Source organism: Amaranthus tricolor, chromosome 1, assembly GCF_026212465.1.
Source record: "Amaranthus tricolor cultivar Red isolate AtriRed21 chromosome 1, ASM2621246v1, whole genome shotgun sequence".
NCBI classification, from domain to species: Eukaryota; Viridiplantae; Streptophyta; class Magnoliopsida; order Caryophyllales; family Amaranthaceae; genus Amaranthus; species Amaranthus tricolor.
In genome coordinates, this window is record NC_080047.1 from 45,160,799 (window position 1) to 45,180,727 (window position 19,929).

The following is a 19,929-nucleotide window of genomic DNA, read 5'->3' on the forward strand; positions in this document are numbered from 1 at the left end:
ATCACCGAAAGCATAATCATATTTAGATCAATAATGACATATTGCATTTCATTATTTATAATCCAAAATGATTATAGAATTTTTTAACAAATAATTAATTATCTCATAAATTCGTATGCTTCAACAGTTCAAACTAATCATAAATTATTATAGAATTATATTTATATACAGCTATTTCTGTCTCATTGAGATTATACTATTATTTTCAAAAAAAATTATAATATAAATTTACGTAATATTACAATCTCAAATCAATAGAAAAGTATGCTTAACAAAATATACAAAGTGATTATTCCTTTGTCCAATTCATTTTGCATCTATTATTTGAGTAAAACATTCTGATATCGTAATTCGAAATGATAAGGGCGGGAATAAGGTTTCTGGACCAAGTGCATGCACTACTTGAACTTGAAAATAACGTTTGGTGAATAAAAGAACAATATCTTGCTCCTTCAAAAGATTATGTGCTTTGGGAATGTAAACGTATCATGTGAATATGCAGTTTATCCCTGTTACTACTTGGATCTTTTTGTCTCTCCATTGCCTACTTCCAAACTTCCACTATATTTGCACTTGAAAATTAGTGAACAAATCAACAAAAGCAAAAAAAAAATATACTGTGGTAGAAGAAATATATAGATGAAATGAAATATAAGTTAACAAGTAGATAAAAGTTAACAAAAAAAAGTGAGTTATAGCCAAAAAATAGATTTTCAGCAAATTTAGTGGGACAGACTGAAAAACAAAATATAGAAAATTTCGTGAGATAGTGTGAGTAATTTGTTGCATTTATTTTATTTAAATTATTGCAAAAACTTAAAAGATAACTTTAGGACAAATTAGGTTTTATTATGTTAAACATTGTGACTCACAAGTGTATTATCATTCATTAGCGATATAAAAAATTTAAATATTTGATTATTGGTTGTTGTTTTAGCTAGCTTGTTTCACACATTGATGCTAGCTTTGGCTTTTTGTTAATGGTTAATTAAACCAATTATTAAGTTAGTTCTTAATAAAACTATTTGGTTAAAGTTTATTTTTTTTTTTTTTGAAGATCACCTGTCAATTAAACTAGATCAAGCTCCGCCAAGGTATAAAAACCTTGGGGAAAAGGTTCTACACAAATTCTTACCTGGTTAACACCCGTGTCCCATTTAGCAACCTCATGGGTTAGGGAGTTCCCTGATCTACGAACATGAGTACATAAAAAAATCTAGAAATTGACACTTGAGAATAGATAAAACATCATAGAAGAGAAAGAGTGGTGTAAGGCCCATCCGAGAATTAGTAATTGCTTATACCACATTTATGGAGTCACCTTCTAAATGAGCATAATGAACACCTAAACGAAAGGTCACATGTAATCCGAACTGAGCAGCAGCCGCTTCACACGTATCCACGTTCCAGTAGCTCTCAATTTTGCGTGTTCCAGTAGCAATGACTCTTCCTTCACTGTTTCGAAGCACCACACCCAACCCTCTACATGCACCTTCCTTGACCATAGCATAAAAGTTAATCTTCACCCAACCATCTATAAGGAGGTTCCTTTTTGGACTCGAAGGAATGCCGGGGGATTTGCTTGCATAAACCTTCTTAGCATACGACTCATACTTTCACATACTTAAGAGAGGCAGTTTGTACCGGATCCACATTAGAGTTCTCAAGACAATGTCGATTTCTCACTAGCCACACAACCCATAGAGATGCACAGATGATCGCCATTTTCTCTTTAAAAGCATGCTCAATAACCCAACGCAAAAACCCCTTGCTGGAGACACGGGGAGCAGATGCGATGAGAGAGGTAGCAGGATTATTAGACCAAATGGGGACATTCTTTGGACATTCAACTAGAGCATGATGGAAATCTTCCACAACAACATTACAACGGGAGCATTCAAGGGAGTCAACACAATGTCGGTGATGTCGTAGAGAGTTAAAACATAGGCTTCCTTTCCCTAATATCCAGAGATAGTGTTGGGCCTTAGGAGGAATATTGAGTTTTCAAATCGCCCTCTAAAAAACATGATCATCGTTCCCCACGTTACCAAGCAAGCTTGGATTATTCCCCATAAGACCAAGATAATACCCAGACTTTACTCGATATTGACCATCCGAGCTTGGCCACCAAAACAGAATGTCAACAGAGGGATCAGAGTGAAGTGGGATAGATAGAATAGCGGCTACAATAGCGGGATCAAAAAGGTTGTTCAGAACATTAATATTCCAGCACATGTCACCTAGGTTAATGAGATCACAAACTCTAAGTGAAGAGTCGATAGAGGGGCAGGCAACGGGAGATATATACCCATCATTTCTTGGAATCCACACATCGTTCCACACATTAATCAAGGCACCATTACAACGTCTCCAAGCTAACCCTTCCGTTAACAAAGATTTTGACCCCCATAGGCTTCTCCATGTGTAGCTTGGGTCATAACCCCTATGAGCGTTAAGGATATCAATGTGCTTGAAATATAGGGCTTTGAGAAGCTTGGCCAGGAGAGGATTAGCATCAGTATAAATTCTCCATACTTGTTTAGCAAGCAACGCCGTATTAAAGGTATTGAGGTCTTAAAACCCCATGTCGTCTTTCGCCTTTGGATAGCACGTATTAGACCAGTTGTGCCAATGCGTACTCCTTCTATCTCCAAACGAACCCCACTAGAATCGAGCCATGATTGAGTGAATGTCAGTAATTAAGCTATCTGGGAGACGAAAAATACTCATCATATAAGTAGGGATAGCTTGGATCACCGCTTTGAGCAGGACTTCTTTACCCGGTTGAGACATGAACTTTCCTTTCCACGCATGGAGCTTCTTGCTAACTATATCTTTCAGCATCAAGAAATTTTCTTTCTTCAATCGCCCAACGATTGTGGGGAGGCCCAGATATTTGGAATGCTTATCAACCTCTTTCACTCCCAAATGCATAATAATATCTTGTCTAACAGATGCCGGGACACCTTTACTAAAAGAGATCTCTGATTTGTTATAATTGAAATGCTGACCAAAAGCTCTTTCATATCTGCTGATAATACTAGCAACATCCAAGCATTCCTCCAGAGAAGCTTTAGCGAACAAAATACTATTTCAAGACCATCGCTTGTATGCGACTGTATAGCCTAGCTCACAAATTTTTTTACATACTTACTTTAAGCCTTAATACACTCACTTTGAAGTCTTAAAATGAATATTTCAAGACTTAAAAACCATACTCTAAATCTTAATCTTTCTTCTCCAAAAATTTAATTTTATTTTTTATTTATTTACTTCAATCATCAAAACATTTATTTCAAGGCTTAAAATTCGTACTCTAAAGCTTAAAGCTTAAAAAGTCATATTGAATAAATTCATCTTTTTTCACATAGGATTAAAATAATTACTCAAAAACTTCAAATATATATTTTATTTATGGTCTGAAATGTGAATTTTAAGCTTTAAAATGACAACTATAAAATTATTTAATAAAATTTATTTATTTATTTATTTTCTTGATTAGTGTTCACACATGCGGCCGTCGCATGGTAAAACTACTGCCAATGAGCAACTGAGCACAGGTCAGACAAACTTGTAGTATTAGGCATGGGCACGAACCGTTCATGATCCAACCCCTCCCAACTTGCCTACTGCCACGAGCGCACTTCTAAATTCTTCTGGGGGTCATTATGAATGATGTAACCACCAACATTTTTCGCTACAAAAAATCTCCTAAAATTTTCAAATTTCAATATATGAATAAAAAATGCAAAGTCTACTTCTAAGGAAGTCTCCATTATGATGATTATGTGAGAATCGGAGTTACCTAGTTAGTGATACTGGTAAATTCTGTTAATCCCAACAGTATCATAATCTTCTTCTACAATTCCAATGATTTCTTGTAGCTATTCCTTAACTTCTGGGTTGAATTTCACTTCATTTAATCATTCAAGATTGACCCTTCAATTATTTCATCCTAATTCAAGATGGGTATTCACTAATTTTGCTCCTCGTTATTGGAAACAAATTGGGTCTTTTCAGTGTAGACTTTCATGTATTTGTTGTCAGGCTACTCAGGTAACCTTAAATTTAATGTTTTTTTTTTTGTATATGTTATGTTCGTTGACTTTGAATTGTACGATATGCACTTATGCAGTTAAAGTTTGTAGTTTAACGTTGTGCTTGTCTAAATTTGATGGAAATGGTTGAAAGAGAATTATATTCAGTTATTGAGCCTTTTAGTTGATTGGTTTAATGAAATTTGGTGTTTCATTACACTATCTAGGTAATTCAATTTTGTATACTTTATTAATCAAATCCTTTTGCTGATTGGTAGGAATAATCTGATGGGTCATGAGGTTCTAAGTGTCAAGTCAACCAAAAGTTTAAGCTATGTTGTTAGAGCATATAATATATCCTAGAGCCTCAACCATTACCTTAAGTTTTTGGTTGAGTTTACTCCTTGACATGATATTAGAGCCAGCGTGATAAAAGGTCACAAGTTTGAATCTCAACCACCCCTCATTTAAAGTGAAATATTTAGCGTTAGGTATGAGAAGGGGTTGTCTTGCATACACACTTTTAGCCTAAAAGGCTCTCGCGTGCGCGGACGTGTTAGAGTAAAAGTGAAATATTTAGCACTAGGTATGAGAAGGGTTTGTCATACATACACACTTTTAACCTAAAAGGCTCTCGCGTGAGCGGACGTGTTAGAGTATATAATATCCTGGAGCCTCAACCATCAGCTTAAGCTTTTGGTTGAGCTGGTTCCATGTCATATGTATGGTTGAGACCTTGTCACACGAGAGCCTTTGACTAAAAGTGTGAATGCTACACAAATCCGCTTCATATGTGGCGATATGTTTTCGAAACATGACATGCTACCTTGCGAGTTGAGACTAAGGCACACACAAAAGTTTACAGCTTTACATGCTTTTCTTTCTGCAGTTTGTTGTGTAGTGCCTTTGTTTGAATATGATGGAAGAAACTGAAAGAGAATTAGGCTAAGTCACTAAACTCTTTTAGTTTTTTGGTAACTTGTAATTGTCTGTTTAGATTAGAATTTTGTTTAGGTAGTGGCGGATATGGACATTATATTAAGTGGTTTCAATAAGTCATAGTCAAAGTAAACAAAGTTAATGTCGTATAGCCAAAAATTTTGCAATTAGTATCACCATTTAATTTTATTATTTATGTTCAATTGCCATAAACAAATAGGATGAATATATAAATCTTAAAAGTGTTAAATAGTTCTTTTTTCGACCAAGAAACTTAAATTAGTCATAGCCTATTTAATATCTATACTCATTCAAGAGGGTATAATGCAATAGCATTATAGTAATTTTCCTTAATTGCTATTTTTACTCATTCAAGAGGGTAATGCTATTGCAAAATCTTAGAAGGACTAGCAGATGCAGATCATCCTTTATCTGCCTGAAAATGGAGTAGTTTGTACTTTGTAGTTTACGGGGCTGTAGGATTTATATCATCATTTTTCTTGCAAATTGCAATTGCTGCTGTCAGCCTTGAAGAAGTTAAGGTTTTTGATCAATATATATGTGATTTAGTATTCTTATAGAACAGTCGAGTAAGAGTATCCTAATTGTCTCAATTTTCTGCTTGATTGAACCTTTCTGAATTCTGGGTTAAGTACTTTCCTCCTGACTTTACCATCTTTGAGCAGACATTTAAGATCAGTGGTTTTCTGCTTCAGAGAGAGGCAGACAGCTTGTCCGCGCCATCTTGGGTAGTAGCTGACACATTTGGTTTTAAAAATTTCTGTCACAGATAGAGACGTTGCAGAAAAGGAGGTGCTCGCCTTTACTTGAACATGAGTTACTATACAACTGTGTGCTGTTGGGCTCTAGCGAATGGACAGCCGTTCCCGACATTTGGAGAACAGCTGCCGAAAAATATGGTGATCAAACTGCTTTGGTAGACCCATATCATGAACCTTCCTTAAAGCTCACTTATAAAGAGGTAAATTTCTTACACTAAATTTTTGTTTCTTTATAATATTTGGGGCCTTGTTGTTTTGCGTGTTTTCTTTTATTGATTTATCTGAACGCATTGCAGCTTGAACAACAGATTATGAATTTCTCTGAAGGCTTAAGAGTTGTCGGAGTAACCCCAGCTGAAAAGGTTGCACTTTTTGCTGATAATTCATGCCGTTGGTTGATTGCTGACCAAGGTATGCATCATTCACCCTTCGTCCGTTCTTTTGAATTTCTGGTGCATCCTAGTGATTTGTTCTTTTTTGTTTCACCATCTCGAGTTTATGATTAGTTGCTTATGCACATATTTTTTGCTGAAAGAAGGATAAAACTTCACAAGTTATCTGAGTACCACCTTTTCGAGAACAGCATCTACGTCTATCTTTTACGTTTTAGCATTATTATACTGCAGAATAAATTTGTGGAAACTGAAGATTGAATGCACGTGTGAATAATAAGCTTCCTGAATTTTGCAAGTTAATCATTCTAAGGATGAGTGCGTGCATTTCGTTTATGATTTGTGAAATGCGTGTTAGTATTTATGAAACATCTACTGGATGGTGTTCTTGTTTCTGAATACATATTGATGACTTTACTTGCATGTAAGAGTTAAGAATTTATTTATCTCTTTAGAAATTTTTTTATTTTTGTATTGGTAGACTGCGTGGATTATGGTGAAAGTTCATCATTTCTCTTGGTATCCGCTCTTTCAAACAGTTCATATGATGATTAATAAAATTGATGGTATTGGGTCATATTATTTCTTCTTTCTTACCCAAATATATGGGTCGCTCTATGTTATAGGTACTATGGCAATGGGCGCTATCAATGTCGTTAGGGGCTCAAGGTCATCCAAAGAAGAACTATTGCATATCTACAATCATTCCGAAAGGTTAATGAAACAATTTTTTTTTAAGAGACTATGAAATTATGTTTCTTAATTCATCATCATTGTCATCATAATACCCATTATATCCCGCGCTCATTGAAGCTATGGTAAGGAACTAAGGGTCTAGGAAGGTTGGCAAGACGGCAGACCATACCCTTATCATTTCCCAGATGTTTTGTATCTTGACAAACTACTCCTTTCTCTGCAGTGTTGCGCTCCTTGTAGATAATCCTCAGATGTTTAATGGGATGGCGGACCTGTTCATTTCCCAGGCAACAATTAAATTCATTATATTGCTCTGGGGAGATAAATCAGACTTGAAGGAAGGAGTGTCTGATAGAATATCAGTTTTCAGCTACAGCGAGATCATAGCAATGGGAAAAGAAAGTCGCAAAAAACTGGCTGATTCTTATGATGCTAGTAAGGCAGGATTCTCTCATGAATTTTTTTATTTACTGTTGCTTATTAGAACAGAACGGAAAAAATAAGGGAACTTTCTGATACTTGTTTGCTATTTGTAAACAATCTTAGGCTCAATTAGTATGCTTGCTTTGATTTCAGGGAAACAGTACCTTTATGAGCCCATAAACTCTGATGATGTTGCCACATTGATGTATACTAGTGGTACCACGGGAAACCCAAAGGGAGTAATGCTTACACACCAGAATCTTCTGCACCAGGTATGTCCCCCAATCTCTTCATCTTTTTTATTTTTTTTATTTTTATTTTGATTCGGACGTAGGCTAGAGAATCTCTACAAGTAAGAGGGAGAAGGAAATAATCCTTGATCCTTCTTGTAGTTGGTGGCATAGTGCAAGATCAAGGTCGTACTGTATCTTATCGACCGTATAGTTAAGGTTTTCAAATTTACCGAACTAGTATTTTTCGCATTGTAAAGGTGTAAAAAACTTGTGTTTTAAGTCATTCCAATTGATATTAATGGATTAGGCCGATATTTGGCGGTATTGGAACCACATCATCCCCGTTACCGCATTTTTGCACTATGGCTGTGAGAATCGAACCCTTTCACCCTAGGGAAAGCCCTCAACACCCATGATTCTCTTGTTATTGCTTATGGGGTGGTGATTGTTGGGAGGGAACAGTGAACACTTATCCGGTTATCGTAGAGCTTGAAGTTTGCTATCATAGGTTGAATTTTTACATTTCAAATTTTACCAATTGTTTTCTTTAGGCCGCTTGAATCTCTATGCAATATAAACCAGTTTGTCTTCATATACTTTACAGCACATAATTTGAAATAACACTAGGAAAATGCCGCTGGCTGGTTGATTGACCTCACTAATTCAGTTGTAGTTGTCACATGACAAGAGACAGTTCATAGATTAGAACAATATCATTATGAATTCGTGAAGCGTTTTTAAGTGATTTTAGATGGTGCCTAGTCGTCGTTGTCTTCGTCATCATCATCATCATACCCAATATCCCGCTTGTTCATATGTATATATCGTCTATCCAGTGTGGACAAAGTTTTGTCGGCATCTTGTATTGCCTCTGCACGAGCCTTCAATCTCCACTGTTTCAGGGTTGATTGTGTATTCCTTATTCTTTGAATGCCTAACTGCACGAAGATGTATTACGCATATGAATTCGAAATGGTCCACTCATGTTTATGTTAGTGCACTTAATCTCATAATGAATAGGTTCGGTAATCTTATATTTATGTCTGTAAAACCCTTTTCATCAGTTTCTAGACGAGGAGGATCTCTCTGTCTTAACTATCTTCACAATTGTCTAATAAATGCTGTATGTTGTACCTGTTGATTTAGATCAAGAATTTGAAGGACGTTGTACCTGTAAAATCTGGTGATAAATTTCTGAGCATGCTGCCACCCTGGCATGCTTATGAACGGGCAGCTGAGTATTTCATTTTTTCATATGGGATACAACAAGTGTACACAACTGTGAAGAACCTAAAGGTATTTAATTGGACGATATCAAAATTTCACCTATTATGTTACACTGATAATCTGATCAAGATATTGAGATCTCATTGAGTACCTTTTATTCAATTTATGATGACAGGAGGATTTGAAGAAATATCAACCCGATTACCTCATTTCCGTTCCGTTGGTATTTGAAACTCTCTACAGGTTAGTTGTCTATTTGTCTTTATGGACTATGTTCCATTGATTTTTTCAGCTGTAGAATGGCAATATTTAGCTTTGATTAGAATTGTCACGTCACACTGAATTTGTATTAATATTTGTAGTAGTCTTTTATATTATATGTAGAGGTATTCATTCAGGTTATCGGGTCAATTTCGAGTCAGGTTTTCGGGTCGGTTCAAAATTGGGTCTGGGTTTTGTGTCTGTATTGATTTTTCAATTATTTTAAATTCATTTTGAAGTAGGGTCAAGTCAGGTTCGGTTCCAAGGTCGGGTAAATATCGGATCATCGGATCTGTTTTGAACACCTTTTGTTATATGTATCTGTTCTTAAAATATTTGCACTCTTTTGTCTTGTAGTGCGATTCAGAAGCAGATTGCTGCAAACCCTGTTGTTCGAAAGACTATTGCAGTTGCATTCCTAAAAATTAGTTTGATATACATGGATTTCAAGAGGATTTACGAGGTTTGCTATTTCAGCATATCCTAGCTGTCTTATACAATTTTCATTTTATTTATGCGTAAATGATATCTGCATAAAAAAAAATTTTCTTTAAGCATATGCAAGGGCCTTATCCACTAGCAACGAATTCAAATGTGTTTTATAGGCCTGATTAAGTAGAAGTTTGGAGTTGTTCAAACATCAATATAAAGATTGTGTTTTTATTTTAATTTGTGGATGATCGAAGAAGTTCTAGAACTTTTAGAGAAATATGCTTCACCATATCAGGTGTTAAGCTTTTGTCTGATCATATGACACCAATTATATTGTTTAATTTGAGCCTTTCATGTAGGGAAAACATCTTACCAGGAACCAGCAGGAACCGTCTTTCCTGGTTGCATTTGTTGATTGGTTGTGGGCAAGAGTAGCTGCATCAGTTTTGTGGCCGATTCATGTTTTAGCCAAGCTGCTGCTGTATCGTAAAATCCAGTCTGCTATTGGGATATCAAAGGTGCGTCCATTCTTAAATTTTTCTTTTCAGTTGGTCCATTTGTTATGCTATTTATACGAAATTGCAGATGATGTGTTCTACCAAGGATCTCTTTGCTTTCACTAACAAGGGTACGGTTGCAGACATCCGACCCCCTCGAACCCGCCTAGGTGGGAGCCACTTAATGGCATCTGGGGTATAGAAATATTGTACTTTGCAAATGGATCCCTGAAACAAATTGATATAATCTGGTTCATTGAGCTCTACAGGCAGGTATAAGTGGAGGTGGAAGTCTACCCGTGTATGTTGACAAATTCTTCGAGGTATTATACTTACTCATTATAGCTTTGTAGATCCTTAGTTCTATGCAAGCACATCAAACTTGCTCTCGTAAATTTGCAGGCAATCGATATAGTAGTGCAGAATGGGTATGGTCTGACCGAGTCGTCTCCTGTTGTTGCTGTTAGAAGACCGGCCTATAATGTTAGTTCCTCAATTCATTGGCTACCTTTCTCTTTTGATAGCTACATTACATTTGATACATATTTATCATTCATTCTCTTGCATATGTTTTGCTCTTGAAGGTTTTAGGATCTGCTGGTCATCCACTTAAGCTTACAGAAATTAAAATCGTAGACGCTGATACTGATGACGTTTTATCTCCTGGTTCAAAAGGCATCGTCAAAGTAAGAGGACCTCAAGTGATGAAAGGCTATTTCAAGGTATTACATTAGCATGTTACGGACAGTATCAATGTCGTGATTGTGCGTTCATCGCAGAGGGGTCTTTGAGGGTGTGCGAGGTGATTGACTTCACAGGGCCCCTTTTTTCCCGTATATGAAAAAATTAATCAAAAAAAGAAATATGTTAAGTTTATTAATAAATAAATAAATAAATATATATATATATATATATATATATATATATATATATATATATATATAATTACTATAAATAAGGCGCAAAATTAAAGTTTTGCACGGGGCCCCCTAAATTTTCAAGTATTTGGTTTATCTTCATTCGTTCTATGTCTTGGCAGAATCCATCAGCTACAAGGCAAGTTTTGGACGGTGAAGGCTGGCTGAATACCGGGGATTTAGGCTGGATAGCACCTTATCATTCAGCAGGGAGAAGTCGTCTTTGCGGAGGTGTTCTTGTTCTCGATGGACGAGCCAAAGATACTATAGTTCTTTTGACAGGTAAGTCTGATCAAATGCGTTTCCCTTTCGTGTGATTAATTTATAAATAAATTATGATAATCAAATTTAGTGTTTCGCATCAAGTTTTTGTACCGTTTTGGTATGGCCGTATGGGGTGTATTTTCGCATTTTGCACTTCAATGCTCGTACAGATTGATTGCATTTGCTCAAGTGTATCTAGATCTAGTTATAAGCTTCTATTTGTCTGTGAATTCTTCACTGATTAGGGGAAAATGTTGAGCCGTCGGTGATTGAAGAAGCTGCCATGAGAAGTAGTCTAATTGAGCAAATTGTTGTTGTTGGTCAGGTTAGCATATTTTTTACTTCCTGCGTCCTCGTCTTTTGTTGCCGCTATTATTGGTGTTCCAAAACCTTAACGTTGGTGTGTTCGATCACAATGTGCTACTTAGGACCAACGGCGGCTTGGAGCTATTGTTGTGCCGAACAAAGAAGAGGCTTTACGGGTCGCAAAAAAAGCGTCTTTTATCGATGCTGATGCTAGTGAACTAAGGAAAGATAAACTGATAAGCCTCGTACACGAGGAGTTGAGAAGATGGTCTGGATTTTTTTTTGCGTATTAAACTTGTGATTTGAAGTTGTCTTTTAAATCTTGTTCTTATCAAGCTTCCTTCCATAACAGGACTTCAGAGTGCTCGTTTCGAGTTGGCCCAATTCTAATTGTGGATGAGCCCTTCACGGTATGTGATCTTTACAATCATAAAACTGAAAGACGTGATTTTTCCACATATATGATCATGTTCGATACCTATTTTTCTTCGCTGTATTGCAGATTGATAGCGGTCTTATGACCCCAACCTTAAAGATCAAAAGAGATGTAGTGGCAGATAGATATAAAGATCAAATAGCTAATTTATACAAGCGAACATACCCGAACAGCTGACCAGGCACATTTTAAAACCTGCTAGCTGCAATTTATCGTACAGCAATTACATTAGTTTCTTTTCAATACTTTCTGTCCATTCCGAGGTTGTATGTAACCTTAAAAGGCTTTCTACTGTTGCCTTCGAAAAATGAATGAGAAAAACAAGATATTATACCAATGTACTTTGTGAAGAATAAGATGAAGAATGCTGAAAAGGATACTTTTGGGATACTGTTGTACAATAAGTTAGAATTATACCAAATCGTATTTATGTATTCCTAACTTTCTTAAAATAGAAAGCCATTGAGGGACCGGACTAAGTTGTTCATACGTGCTTTATTGTATTAACAATCAACATTTCATTATCTCAATGTTACATCTAGTGATCGGCGGATGAGATTTGTTGTTAAATGTACTTTTACTTACTCTTGTAAACAAAAGATTATAATTTCCACGCACATACTAGAGACTAAATTTACGAACATTAACATGGGATTTTCCCTATTAAGATCGTAACTAAATTCTTCCACCAAGAAAATAAAAATACAAGTTCATAAATTTACTACCATCACCCATTCCTTTACCAAACGGGCCAATCAGTATTACAAGCATAAATTCATTTACGTCGATGATCCACCTTTTCAGTGATCAAAGGGGCCAAAAATTTCTATTACATGCAATTCTGATCCTAAAAATTCTATCAAAACGAAGACAAAATAAAAACAGGTTACAAAACTTGGAACTCATGTCGTTAAACTTTCTTGATATGATGAATGATTAAGGAGGTTCGTTTAGAGCTTCATGATACACCATTTGGTCATTTATCACATTTCTCGTTACCCGATGCCTTCTTTTTCCTCAACAGTTCTCTCTTTTCTTCCCTGAGAATGTTTCAACAAACGGCTGTTAGATGCAATAAAAGTATATGCTGACTAAAGGGGACAACGATATCTATGTAAACGAATAACGGCCGACTTTCCATTCATACGTTGAGGCCTTCAGGGCTCAAAAGAAAACCTAAGGCTGCAGTGGTAAAACGTTATCTTATACGTCATAGATAGTTTAGTATTTAGTAAAGACTAAAGCTCCGAAGTGTCTGAAATTCTAGCTCACCTTGCTCTTGAAACTTCTTCGCGGGTAGGAAAGACCTTCTTCTTCTTCTTCTTTGGAGGTGGCTCGTCTTTGACGTCCTCCTCCTTTAAAGTTGTCTTTGCGGTCTTTTTCTTCTTCTTTGTGGAAACAGATGAGGACTTTTTCTCACCATTATCTAAGGAAATAACATTCTCGGTCCCATTCTCTTGTGGCTCAACATCCTTTCTCAGACGTTTCTTAGTTTTCTCTACAACATTCTCATCAAGATCCACATCATGCTTTACTGTTTCAGATGGCAAATCAGAGCGTGGTCCGGGAATTGTGTTGCTTAACTTTTTCAACTGCAAAATGAAATCAAACATTCACGTCATAAAATGCAAGTTGACAACTTTGCAAACCAAGGATCCACAACTGGTCGCAAAGGTTTTTCGTCTCTTTCAAAAATGAAAGGTCGAGTAACACCAATAGAGTAAATATTTACCTTAGCCACAAAAAAACCATCCATATTGAGTTCATGGGGATAGAACCGCTTCGCCAGTTTTAATGATAGATCAAACCGATGTTGCCTATACTTGAACAATCTTTTAAAAAAGTAACTAGAATCAGATATTTTATATCAACAAAAATCCATTTGAACCCAAAGTCCTCAGAAATTAGGATTTACCCGGTTGTTCCAAACTTGTCTCCGAAGTCTAGACCACACGGGACTAGTTTTACATTCCGCTTCTTCAAGGCATAGTCAATAACTGCTTCATTCTGCAAATTCGAAATTAGGACAGAACAGTACGAAGTATATAGCAGAAAAATGACAATAATTTGATCGGACAAACCTCCATAACCATGATTGAGCATGTTGAATACACAACATATCCTCCAGTTTTTGATTTTGCATCCACCAAATCGATTGCAGCCAGAAGAAGTTGCTGCAGATATGGATCAAATCCTAAGATCAAAGAACTATCCTCTAATGATATTCAATATACAATCAGTACATCCATCATAGCAACAATTCAGTAATCAACATTTGTTGCTATAGATGCTTTGTGAGCTACATACCTGCTGCAAGTGTGCACACTTCTGTATCTCTTCAAAGCTTTTGGAGGATTTTACAGATTCATCTTTGGAGATAACCTGCACAAACATAAAACACCAGAGTTAAAATGATTTCAGGTTCTGTAGTGACAGGATCCAGTCACGGCATGCAGATACATATCTTCAACCCTATTGAATTATAAATTGCTTACCCCTGTTCCACTGCAAGGAGCATCGAGTAACACTCGATCACATGAGTTGCGTCCCAAAACTTTCAGAAGCTTTATTCAAAAGAGAAAAAATCAAGATAGGTTTGAAGGCATTTCAAAGTCTACAATAAACACTTAGCTAACCAGACATCAATGTAAGCCATGGGACTCAATCACAAGAACTGAGTCCTAATACCTTCAGAAGTTGTACACGATAGCAAAAAAATCAAGATAGGAACGAAGGAACGTGAAACTCTAAAAACATCTACCTAAGCAGATATCAATGTAGCATTTAAGTAGGGGTAGATTGAAGCTGTATGCTGGTGCATGAATCCGAGCACATAGAAAGGGAAAAATCATTTAGCAGACAAAAAAGGTGGCATTAGTGGAAGAAGTACAATGACAACACTAGAGTATAAACTCCTAACCAAATTCCAAACTATCGTGGCCTAAAGTGAAACAAACCTCTCTTCCATCATAATTGATAACAATCGCATTTGTCACCCCCATGCGGCTAATATTTGCCGACAGTGAATGGAGCCTTTGCTTTTTCATTTCATTTGCAAACACTAATCCTGCAAGTAGATCAGTTGAAATGAGAAATACAAAATGAATGTCATGACAGTTTCGCCATGAATATAAGCTTTGAACATTTCAAAACACACTGCAGGGCATAATCATAGAAATGTAAAACCTAAGCCCCAAGGAATGGATGTATTGCTAAATATCAGACTGCAAAGCAAAAATTACATGCAGCATAAGACAAGAAAAGACGCAGTTTGACATTCCTAGATTAAGAAACCAAGAAACCAAGGAGTGCACTCTCAATTCAGATAACAGTGGGAAGAATAAAGATCTCAGAAAAGCAAAACCAATAAACATAAAACATTACTGTGCCCCCAATAACTTGTATCAAATATAGTACACACAAAAGGATCCAACAATACATTGATGGATTACCAGGCATGAAATGTGCTTAACTTACCAACTCCACATTGATTGATACTAGGAATGGCATACTTAAAAATACCACACCCTCCATTTAATAAAAGAAACATAACCATTATGCCACATTCTCAAAATATGTAACCAAAAAGATTTATGCTGAACGGCGTGCATAGGAAACTTAAAGTCCATTGTTGTGGTTAATTAAAAATAAAGGTAGTGTATATATAGTCCTGTAAATCTGAAAATTTCAAACAAGAACTTGAAATGGAAAAGAGGGGAAAAATATGATATATACCAGTGTTCTTCATAAGAGCAGATATGTAAGTGGTTTTTCCACCAGGAGCAGCCCTGTAAGAGTCGGAGAATAAATCATGATATAGTCATTTGTAGTGACCGCGTTCACTATGCCATCTCCAAATTCCACAATTCTTTTGTTTTAAATGATAATGGACTAGAATAAAATTGGCTCATTAAATCAAGTGAGTTTTTTGTTTATGTGTAGCTCAGATGTTGTTTCCAATTAATTGAAACAACCTCTTTGTTATTACAAGGGTATGGTTGCATACAACTGACTATCCCTCAAAGCAAGAGTGATTTGGCATTGGGACAATGTAATCTGTGCAATCACCCCAGTGTAAATACCCTTACCAACAGACATAACGCAATCAAAGGACCGAGTAATTACAGTCTTCTACCCCTCTGTCTATTGAAGTGTGATGGTGAGTTGGTAGCCTAGAAGACAAGGCTCAAGAAAATGTCTCTTTATATGAATTTCCAACATAGTAGCAGCGAAAGTTACTTACGCCATATCAACAATCCTTTCTCTTTCATGAGGAGCCAAAGCCATCACTGGCAAAAAAGAACTTGCACCTTGCAACTGCACCATACCACATGGAACCTTTAAGCAATTTGATTAAATTGGAATCTATATGCAAATATACGTGTACTTCTACAATAAGTTACCATGTAGTGACCAGCCATATATTCAGGAGTGGCACCAATTGGAACTTGCGAGTCATATACCTTTAACCCAACCTACAAAAATGCACTAAAAGTCAATCCCTAATAGTGGCAGAAATAACTTGAAGAACAGACTTTTCCCACTACACATGCTCACTTACCTTTGTCCAGTTGCCCAAAGGATCTAAGTTGACTCCTCTGTTTAAGAGAACATCAGCAAGGTCCCGTCTACGTGTCTACATCAAAAAGTGAGTTTCAAATTTGTCATAAAAAATAGTATGAAACTTGATTTTGAAACAATAGACATATTATACAAAGAAAATTGAGTCAAAATGGCACCTTCAAGGTATTTGCTCGTATACAGATTGGACGGGGCGTTTCAAAAGCTTCAACAAGATTCAACAACTCAATAACTGGAAATATCTGAAGATAAATCATAATATTAGAACATAAATAACAGGATATTAGCAAAACCTTATTGAAAAAAGATAATAACATTAGACCTCCATAAACGTCTCAATCATGAACTCGTTGTAACCATAGTATGAGCACAAGTCCATCTTAAGCTGATCAACGTAATCTTTCCGCGCCGTCCCTTCTTGTCTCAAAGATCTAAAGTTCGAAAGGACTCGTGCAACTTACATGATCAAAGGAGGCATTAAGTATATACCACATACAATCAAAAAGTACAAGAAAAGAAGAAAAAAATAATAGATTATGATTTCAGTAAAGAAGGAAGTTATTTTCAAGCATTCTCATACTATTTATTTCAGGAAAGCTGATTCAAATGTACATGTTACTTTACGGATAACTAGTAGATAATCCCTTTCTAAATTCTAAGAACAAAGCTTACTTTCTTTTATTCTCCTCTTGAGTTTAGGAAGATCAGGAGGTCCAAGAGCCTCTTGTTCAAGTTCCTGGAATACACAACAAACCAAAACAGAGGGTTAAATTATAATATCAAATTTGTAAAACCTAGTGAGACCCTTCCCTAAACTCCTCACTCTAGGGGACGCTTTGTGCACTGGGCTATCCTTTGTGAGACATAGAACTAAAGAAAAAAATCTTACCTCCTTGGTTGGCAGCCTAAACTCATCTGATTCTTCCAGTATATTAAGCTGCAACTCCTCCTTTGCTTCCTTTTCTTGCCTAGCTTGTTCTGCATCAATGGCTTTTGATTTTTTCTCAATATCCACATCAGACTCATCTGAATCCGAATCCATTTCTGAACCAGAACCTGACTCAGAACCAGAACCGGGCATTTCATTTCCTGCAAAAAAAGTATGTCTTTCTTTGAGCTACAAATCCCACAAATGTAAATATAAAACAAAGCCCAAAAAAATTTCATTGATAAGAATATCGCAATAACAATCAAGCCACACTTGTAAGCTTCAAAGTTAAATTAAGTCAACTGAACTGTCACAGCCTGCACACAAGCCAAAGTCTCAAATGCCTACACATAAAAGCTCTCAACAAAAACAAGTCATAAACACCAACTTTATAATAATACACCTAAGTTAATCATTCACAAAATTCCCAGTTTATCATATAACACAAGTTATCAACAAATACATGTCAAAAACAGAAACTTTATGATATGGCACCTACATTAAACAATCACAAGATCCTCATATTGTTGTATTACAAATAAAAGAAAGACAGACAAAATCGAAAGCTTTATGATAAGATATTATCCAAATTAAACAATAACAAAACCCATAGATTATCGTACAACAAAAGCTCTTAAAAGAGCCTAAACCAAAACTTCTTAAACAATCAAAAAAATGAAAGGAAAAAATAAATAAATGTTCAAATTTAAAAACTATACCTTGTTCATCATCATTTCCTCCAAGGAAATCATCTTGAAGTGGGTCATCATTATCATCATCAGACGAACCTAAAGAAAGAGATTCCGCTTCCAATTCATCATCTTCTTCCTCTTCGCTGCTACTTTTTTCTTCATCAGATTTAACTTCACTGGAATCATCTTCTTCAGATTCCAACTGTTTCTTATGATCTAATTTCTTCTTATTTAAATTGGGTTTTTCTAAAATTTTGGCACCACCCTTTTTTTTATTCTTCCCCATTAAAGCTGCTACTTGTTGTTTTTCTGGGTTTGAAACTTTATTTTGCTTCATCTTTGCATTGGATTTTTGCTGGGTAATACCCCGCTTCCTAGCTGCTAATGTAACCATCGCTTATGTTTTTGTTTGGAGGAAAAAGAAACGGGGTTTAGGGTTTTGGTTTTTTTGCTTCTTCTCCTTCGAAAAGGTTAGAACAACCCTAGTAAGGATAGAAAGGAAGGGCCGACTTCACACTAAACAAAATCTATGACTTATGAATGAGCAAGGCCATTTTTAATTTACCTAATTTTTAATAATTTAATTAGTTATTATAACTCATTTTTAATTGTTGAAATGATTTTTTCTGATTGTAACTGATTTTAGTTAAAAATTATAATTAAATTATGCTAATTAAACTAATTTTTTGTTAATTGTATCTGATTTTTTTCGATTATAATTGATTGTTGATGATTAAAATTAATTTTTATTTATTAAAACTAATGTTTATTGATTACTTATTTTTTTAAGTTGAATTAAATAGAGACTTTGAGGAAAATAAAAAAAGAAGTATAGAGGATTGTCATTAACTAACTTTTTTTTTTAAGTGAATTATTAGTACTTAGTTAAGAATTAGAAAGGGCGAATAAAAAAGAAAAGTAATACGAATAAATATCGTTTATTATCATTGATTTGTATCGTTGAGCACTTGAGGGTACCATTGATTTATTAGAGTTAGAATAATAAAAGTTTATACGATATAAATACACTTCTTGTTATAAATTATAATTGATTTGTATCCTTTAGTAGGATAGACCCAATATTTGAATGATGGAGTTGCTTAATTTATATCTTTTATAGCCCCGTGCAGTGAAATTTTTTCACAATTATCATTCCATTTCATTTTTTAAGTGGCACTTTGACCAAAATTACAAAAAAATTATTTAAAAACTTTTCAAAGGGAGTACAATATAAATTTTCAAATATGATTTTTAAGAATTAACTAGTACTTATTAAACTACAAAAATGCTGCTTTTACTTCTTTTTGAAGAGGATGTATATGCTTATTGTAATTTTATTACAATTTCAAATTTCAAATGGTTGCATGTGCTTTTATTTTTTTTGGGCTTGAAGTTCAAAATTATCATTTTGAAAGGCAAATTGGTTTCTATCATAACAGTGATGACGCTCGCGGCTCGACAATGACCACATCCACGAACAATGTCTTGCTAGAATTTGTACCACCATTTTCATGATAAATTCCACTACTCTGTCTCGTCCATAATAGGTCACACGACCTCAATGTAAATTGTTTGAGCTTTCAGTCATTTGTTTCATTAAACGACATAGCCTACATGTCTCATGTTATGATTTGATTTTTAAGTAGTGTTTCATCATTTTGTTCGGTAACAAGTGACGTTTTTTAAGAGTTCATAATATTCCTTAAATTGCTTTTCACGGTATAATTGTCGTAATGAAATGTTATTGACGTGAAAGGTTGATAGTAACTTTTCAATCATCTCTTCACATGTAATTGTTTGTCCACAATATACTGAATTTGACTTGATCAAATGCAGAGCAAAATTATACTTAGTAATAGTTTTAAAATCTTGTAATCTTAACTATT

General features: G+C 35.3%; 3 protein-coding genes across 3 annotated transcripts; 1 reads left to right on the forward strand and 2 right to left on the reverse strand.

Annotated features, from left to right (window-relative positions):
* Positions 1-306: 306 nt before the first annotated feature.
* Positions 307-3,776, reverse strand: LOC130811404 (uncharacterized). The gene is made up of 8 exons (XM_057677704.1): positions 3,631-3,776; positions 2,792-3,088; positions 2,536-2,664; positions 2,049-2,443; positions 1,645-1,958; positions 1,305-1,592; positions 1,136-1,216; positions 307-450 (listed from the first exon to the last, which is right to left on the reverse strand). The coding sequence occupies exons 1-8, from the start codon at positions 3,774-3,776 to the stop codon at positions 307-309; spliced, it is 1,794 nt and encodes a 597-aa protein (XP_057533687.1).
* Positions 3,560-12,366, forward strand: LOC130814508 (probable acyl-activating enzyme 16, chloroplastic). Its single transcript, XM_057680602.1, has 18 exons — positions 3,560-4,056; positions 5,767-5,958; positions 6,055-6,169; positions 6,777-6,864; positions 7,070-7,281; positions 7,423-7,541; positions 8,649-8,798; positions 8,905-8,972; positions 9,348-9,453; positions 9,782-9,940; positions 10,189-10,242; positions 10,322-10,402; positions 10,504-10,641; positions 10,959-11,118; positions 11,346-11,425; positions 11,529-11,674; positions 11,759-11,816; positions 11,909-12,366. The coding sequence occupies exons 1-18, from the start codon at positions 3,871-3,873 to the stop codon at positions 12,017-12,019; spliced, it is 2,223 nt and encodes a 740-aa protein (XP_057536585.1). The 5' UTR covers positions 3,560-3,870; the 3' UTR covers positions 12,020-12,366.
* An 83-nt stretch (positions 12,367-12,449) lies between these two features.
* LOC130814516 (26S rRNA (cytosine-C(5))-methyltransferase NOP2B-like) lies at positions 12,450-18,562 on the reverse strand. Its single transcript, XM_057680613.1, has 17 exons — positions 18,071-18,562; positions 17,313-17,512; positions 17,096-17,159; positions 16,746-16,879; positions 16,582-16,665; positions 16,404-16,478; positions 16,246-16,317; positions 16,086-16,159; positions 15,578-15,630; positions 14,800-14,909; positions 14,338-14,406; positions 14,150-14,224; positions 13,924-14,016; positions 13,758-13,849; positions 13,575-13,674; positions 13,115-13,434; positions 12,450-12,882 (listed from the first exon to the last, which is right to left on the reverse strand). The coding sequence occupies exons 1-17, from the start codon at positions 18,435-18,437 to the stop codon at positions 12,819-12,821; spliced, it is 2,046 nt and encodes a 681-aa protein (XP_057536596.1). The 5' UTR covers positions 18,438-18,562; the 3' UTR covers positions 12,450-12,818.
* Between the last annotated feature and the right edge of the window lie 1,367 nt (positions 18,563-19,929).

What these genes read in the sequence shown, in the direction of transcription:
- LOC130814508 (XM_057680602.1), top strand. Translation starts at nt 3,871, where the DNA reads ATGATTTCTTGTAGCTATTCCTTAACTTCTGGGTTGAATTTCACTTCA. An exon ending in GGCTGATTCTTATGATGCTA is followed by an intron (nt 7,282 to 7,422) that starts GTAAGGCAGGAT and finishes CTTTGATTTCAG; the next exon opens with GGAAACAGTACCTTTATGAG. An exon ending in TACTATAGTTCTTTTGACAG is followed by an intron (nt 11,119 to 11,345) that starts GTAAGTCTGATC and finishes TTCACTGATTAG; the next exon opens with GGGAAAATGTTGAGCCGTCG.
- LOC130811404 (XM_057677704.1), bottom strand. Translation starts at nt 3,776, where the DNA reads ATGGAGACTTCCTTAGAAGTAGACTTTGCATTTTTTATTCATATATTG. An exon ending in GAATAATCCAAGCTTGCTTG is followed by an intron (nt 1,959 to 2,048) that starts GTAACGTGGGGA and finishes TCTGGATATTAG; the next exon opens with GGAAAGGAAGCCTATGTTTT. An exon ending in GGGACACGGGTGTTAACCAG is followed by an intron (nt 451 to 1,135) that starts GTAAGAATTTGT and finishes AATCTTTTGAAG; the next exon opens with GAGCAAGATATTGTTCTTTT.
- LOC130814516 (XM_057680613.1), bottom strand. Translation starts at nt 18,437, where the DNA reads ATGGTTACATTAGCAGCTAGGAAGCGGGGTATTACCCAGCAAAAATCC. An exon ending in CTTTGGGCAACTGGACAAAG is followed by an intron (nt 16,318 to 16,403) that starts GTAAGTGAGCAT and finishes GCATTTTTGTAG; the next exon opens with GTTGGGTTAAAGGTATATGA. An exon ending in ATATGGCTGGTCACTACATG is followed by an intron (nt 16,160 to 16,245) that starts GTAACTTATTGT and finishes GGTATGGTGCAG; the next exon opens with TTGCAAGGTGCAAGTTCTTT.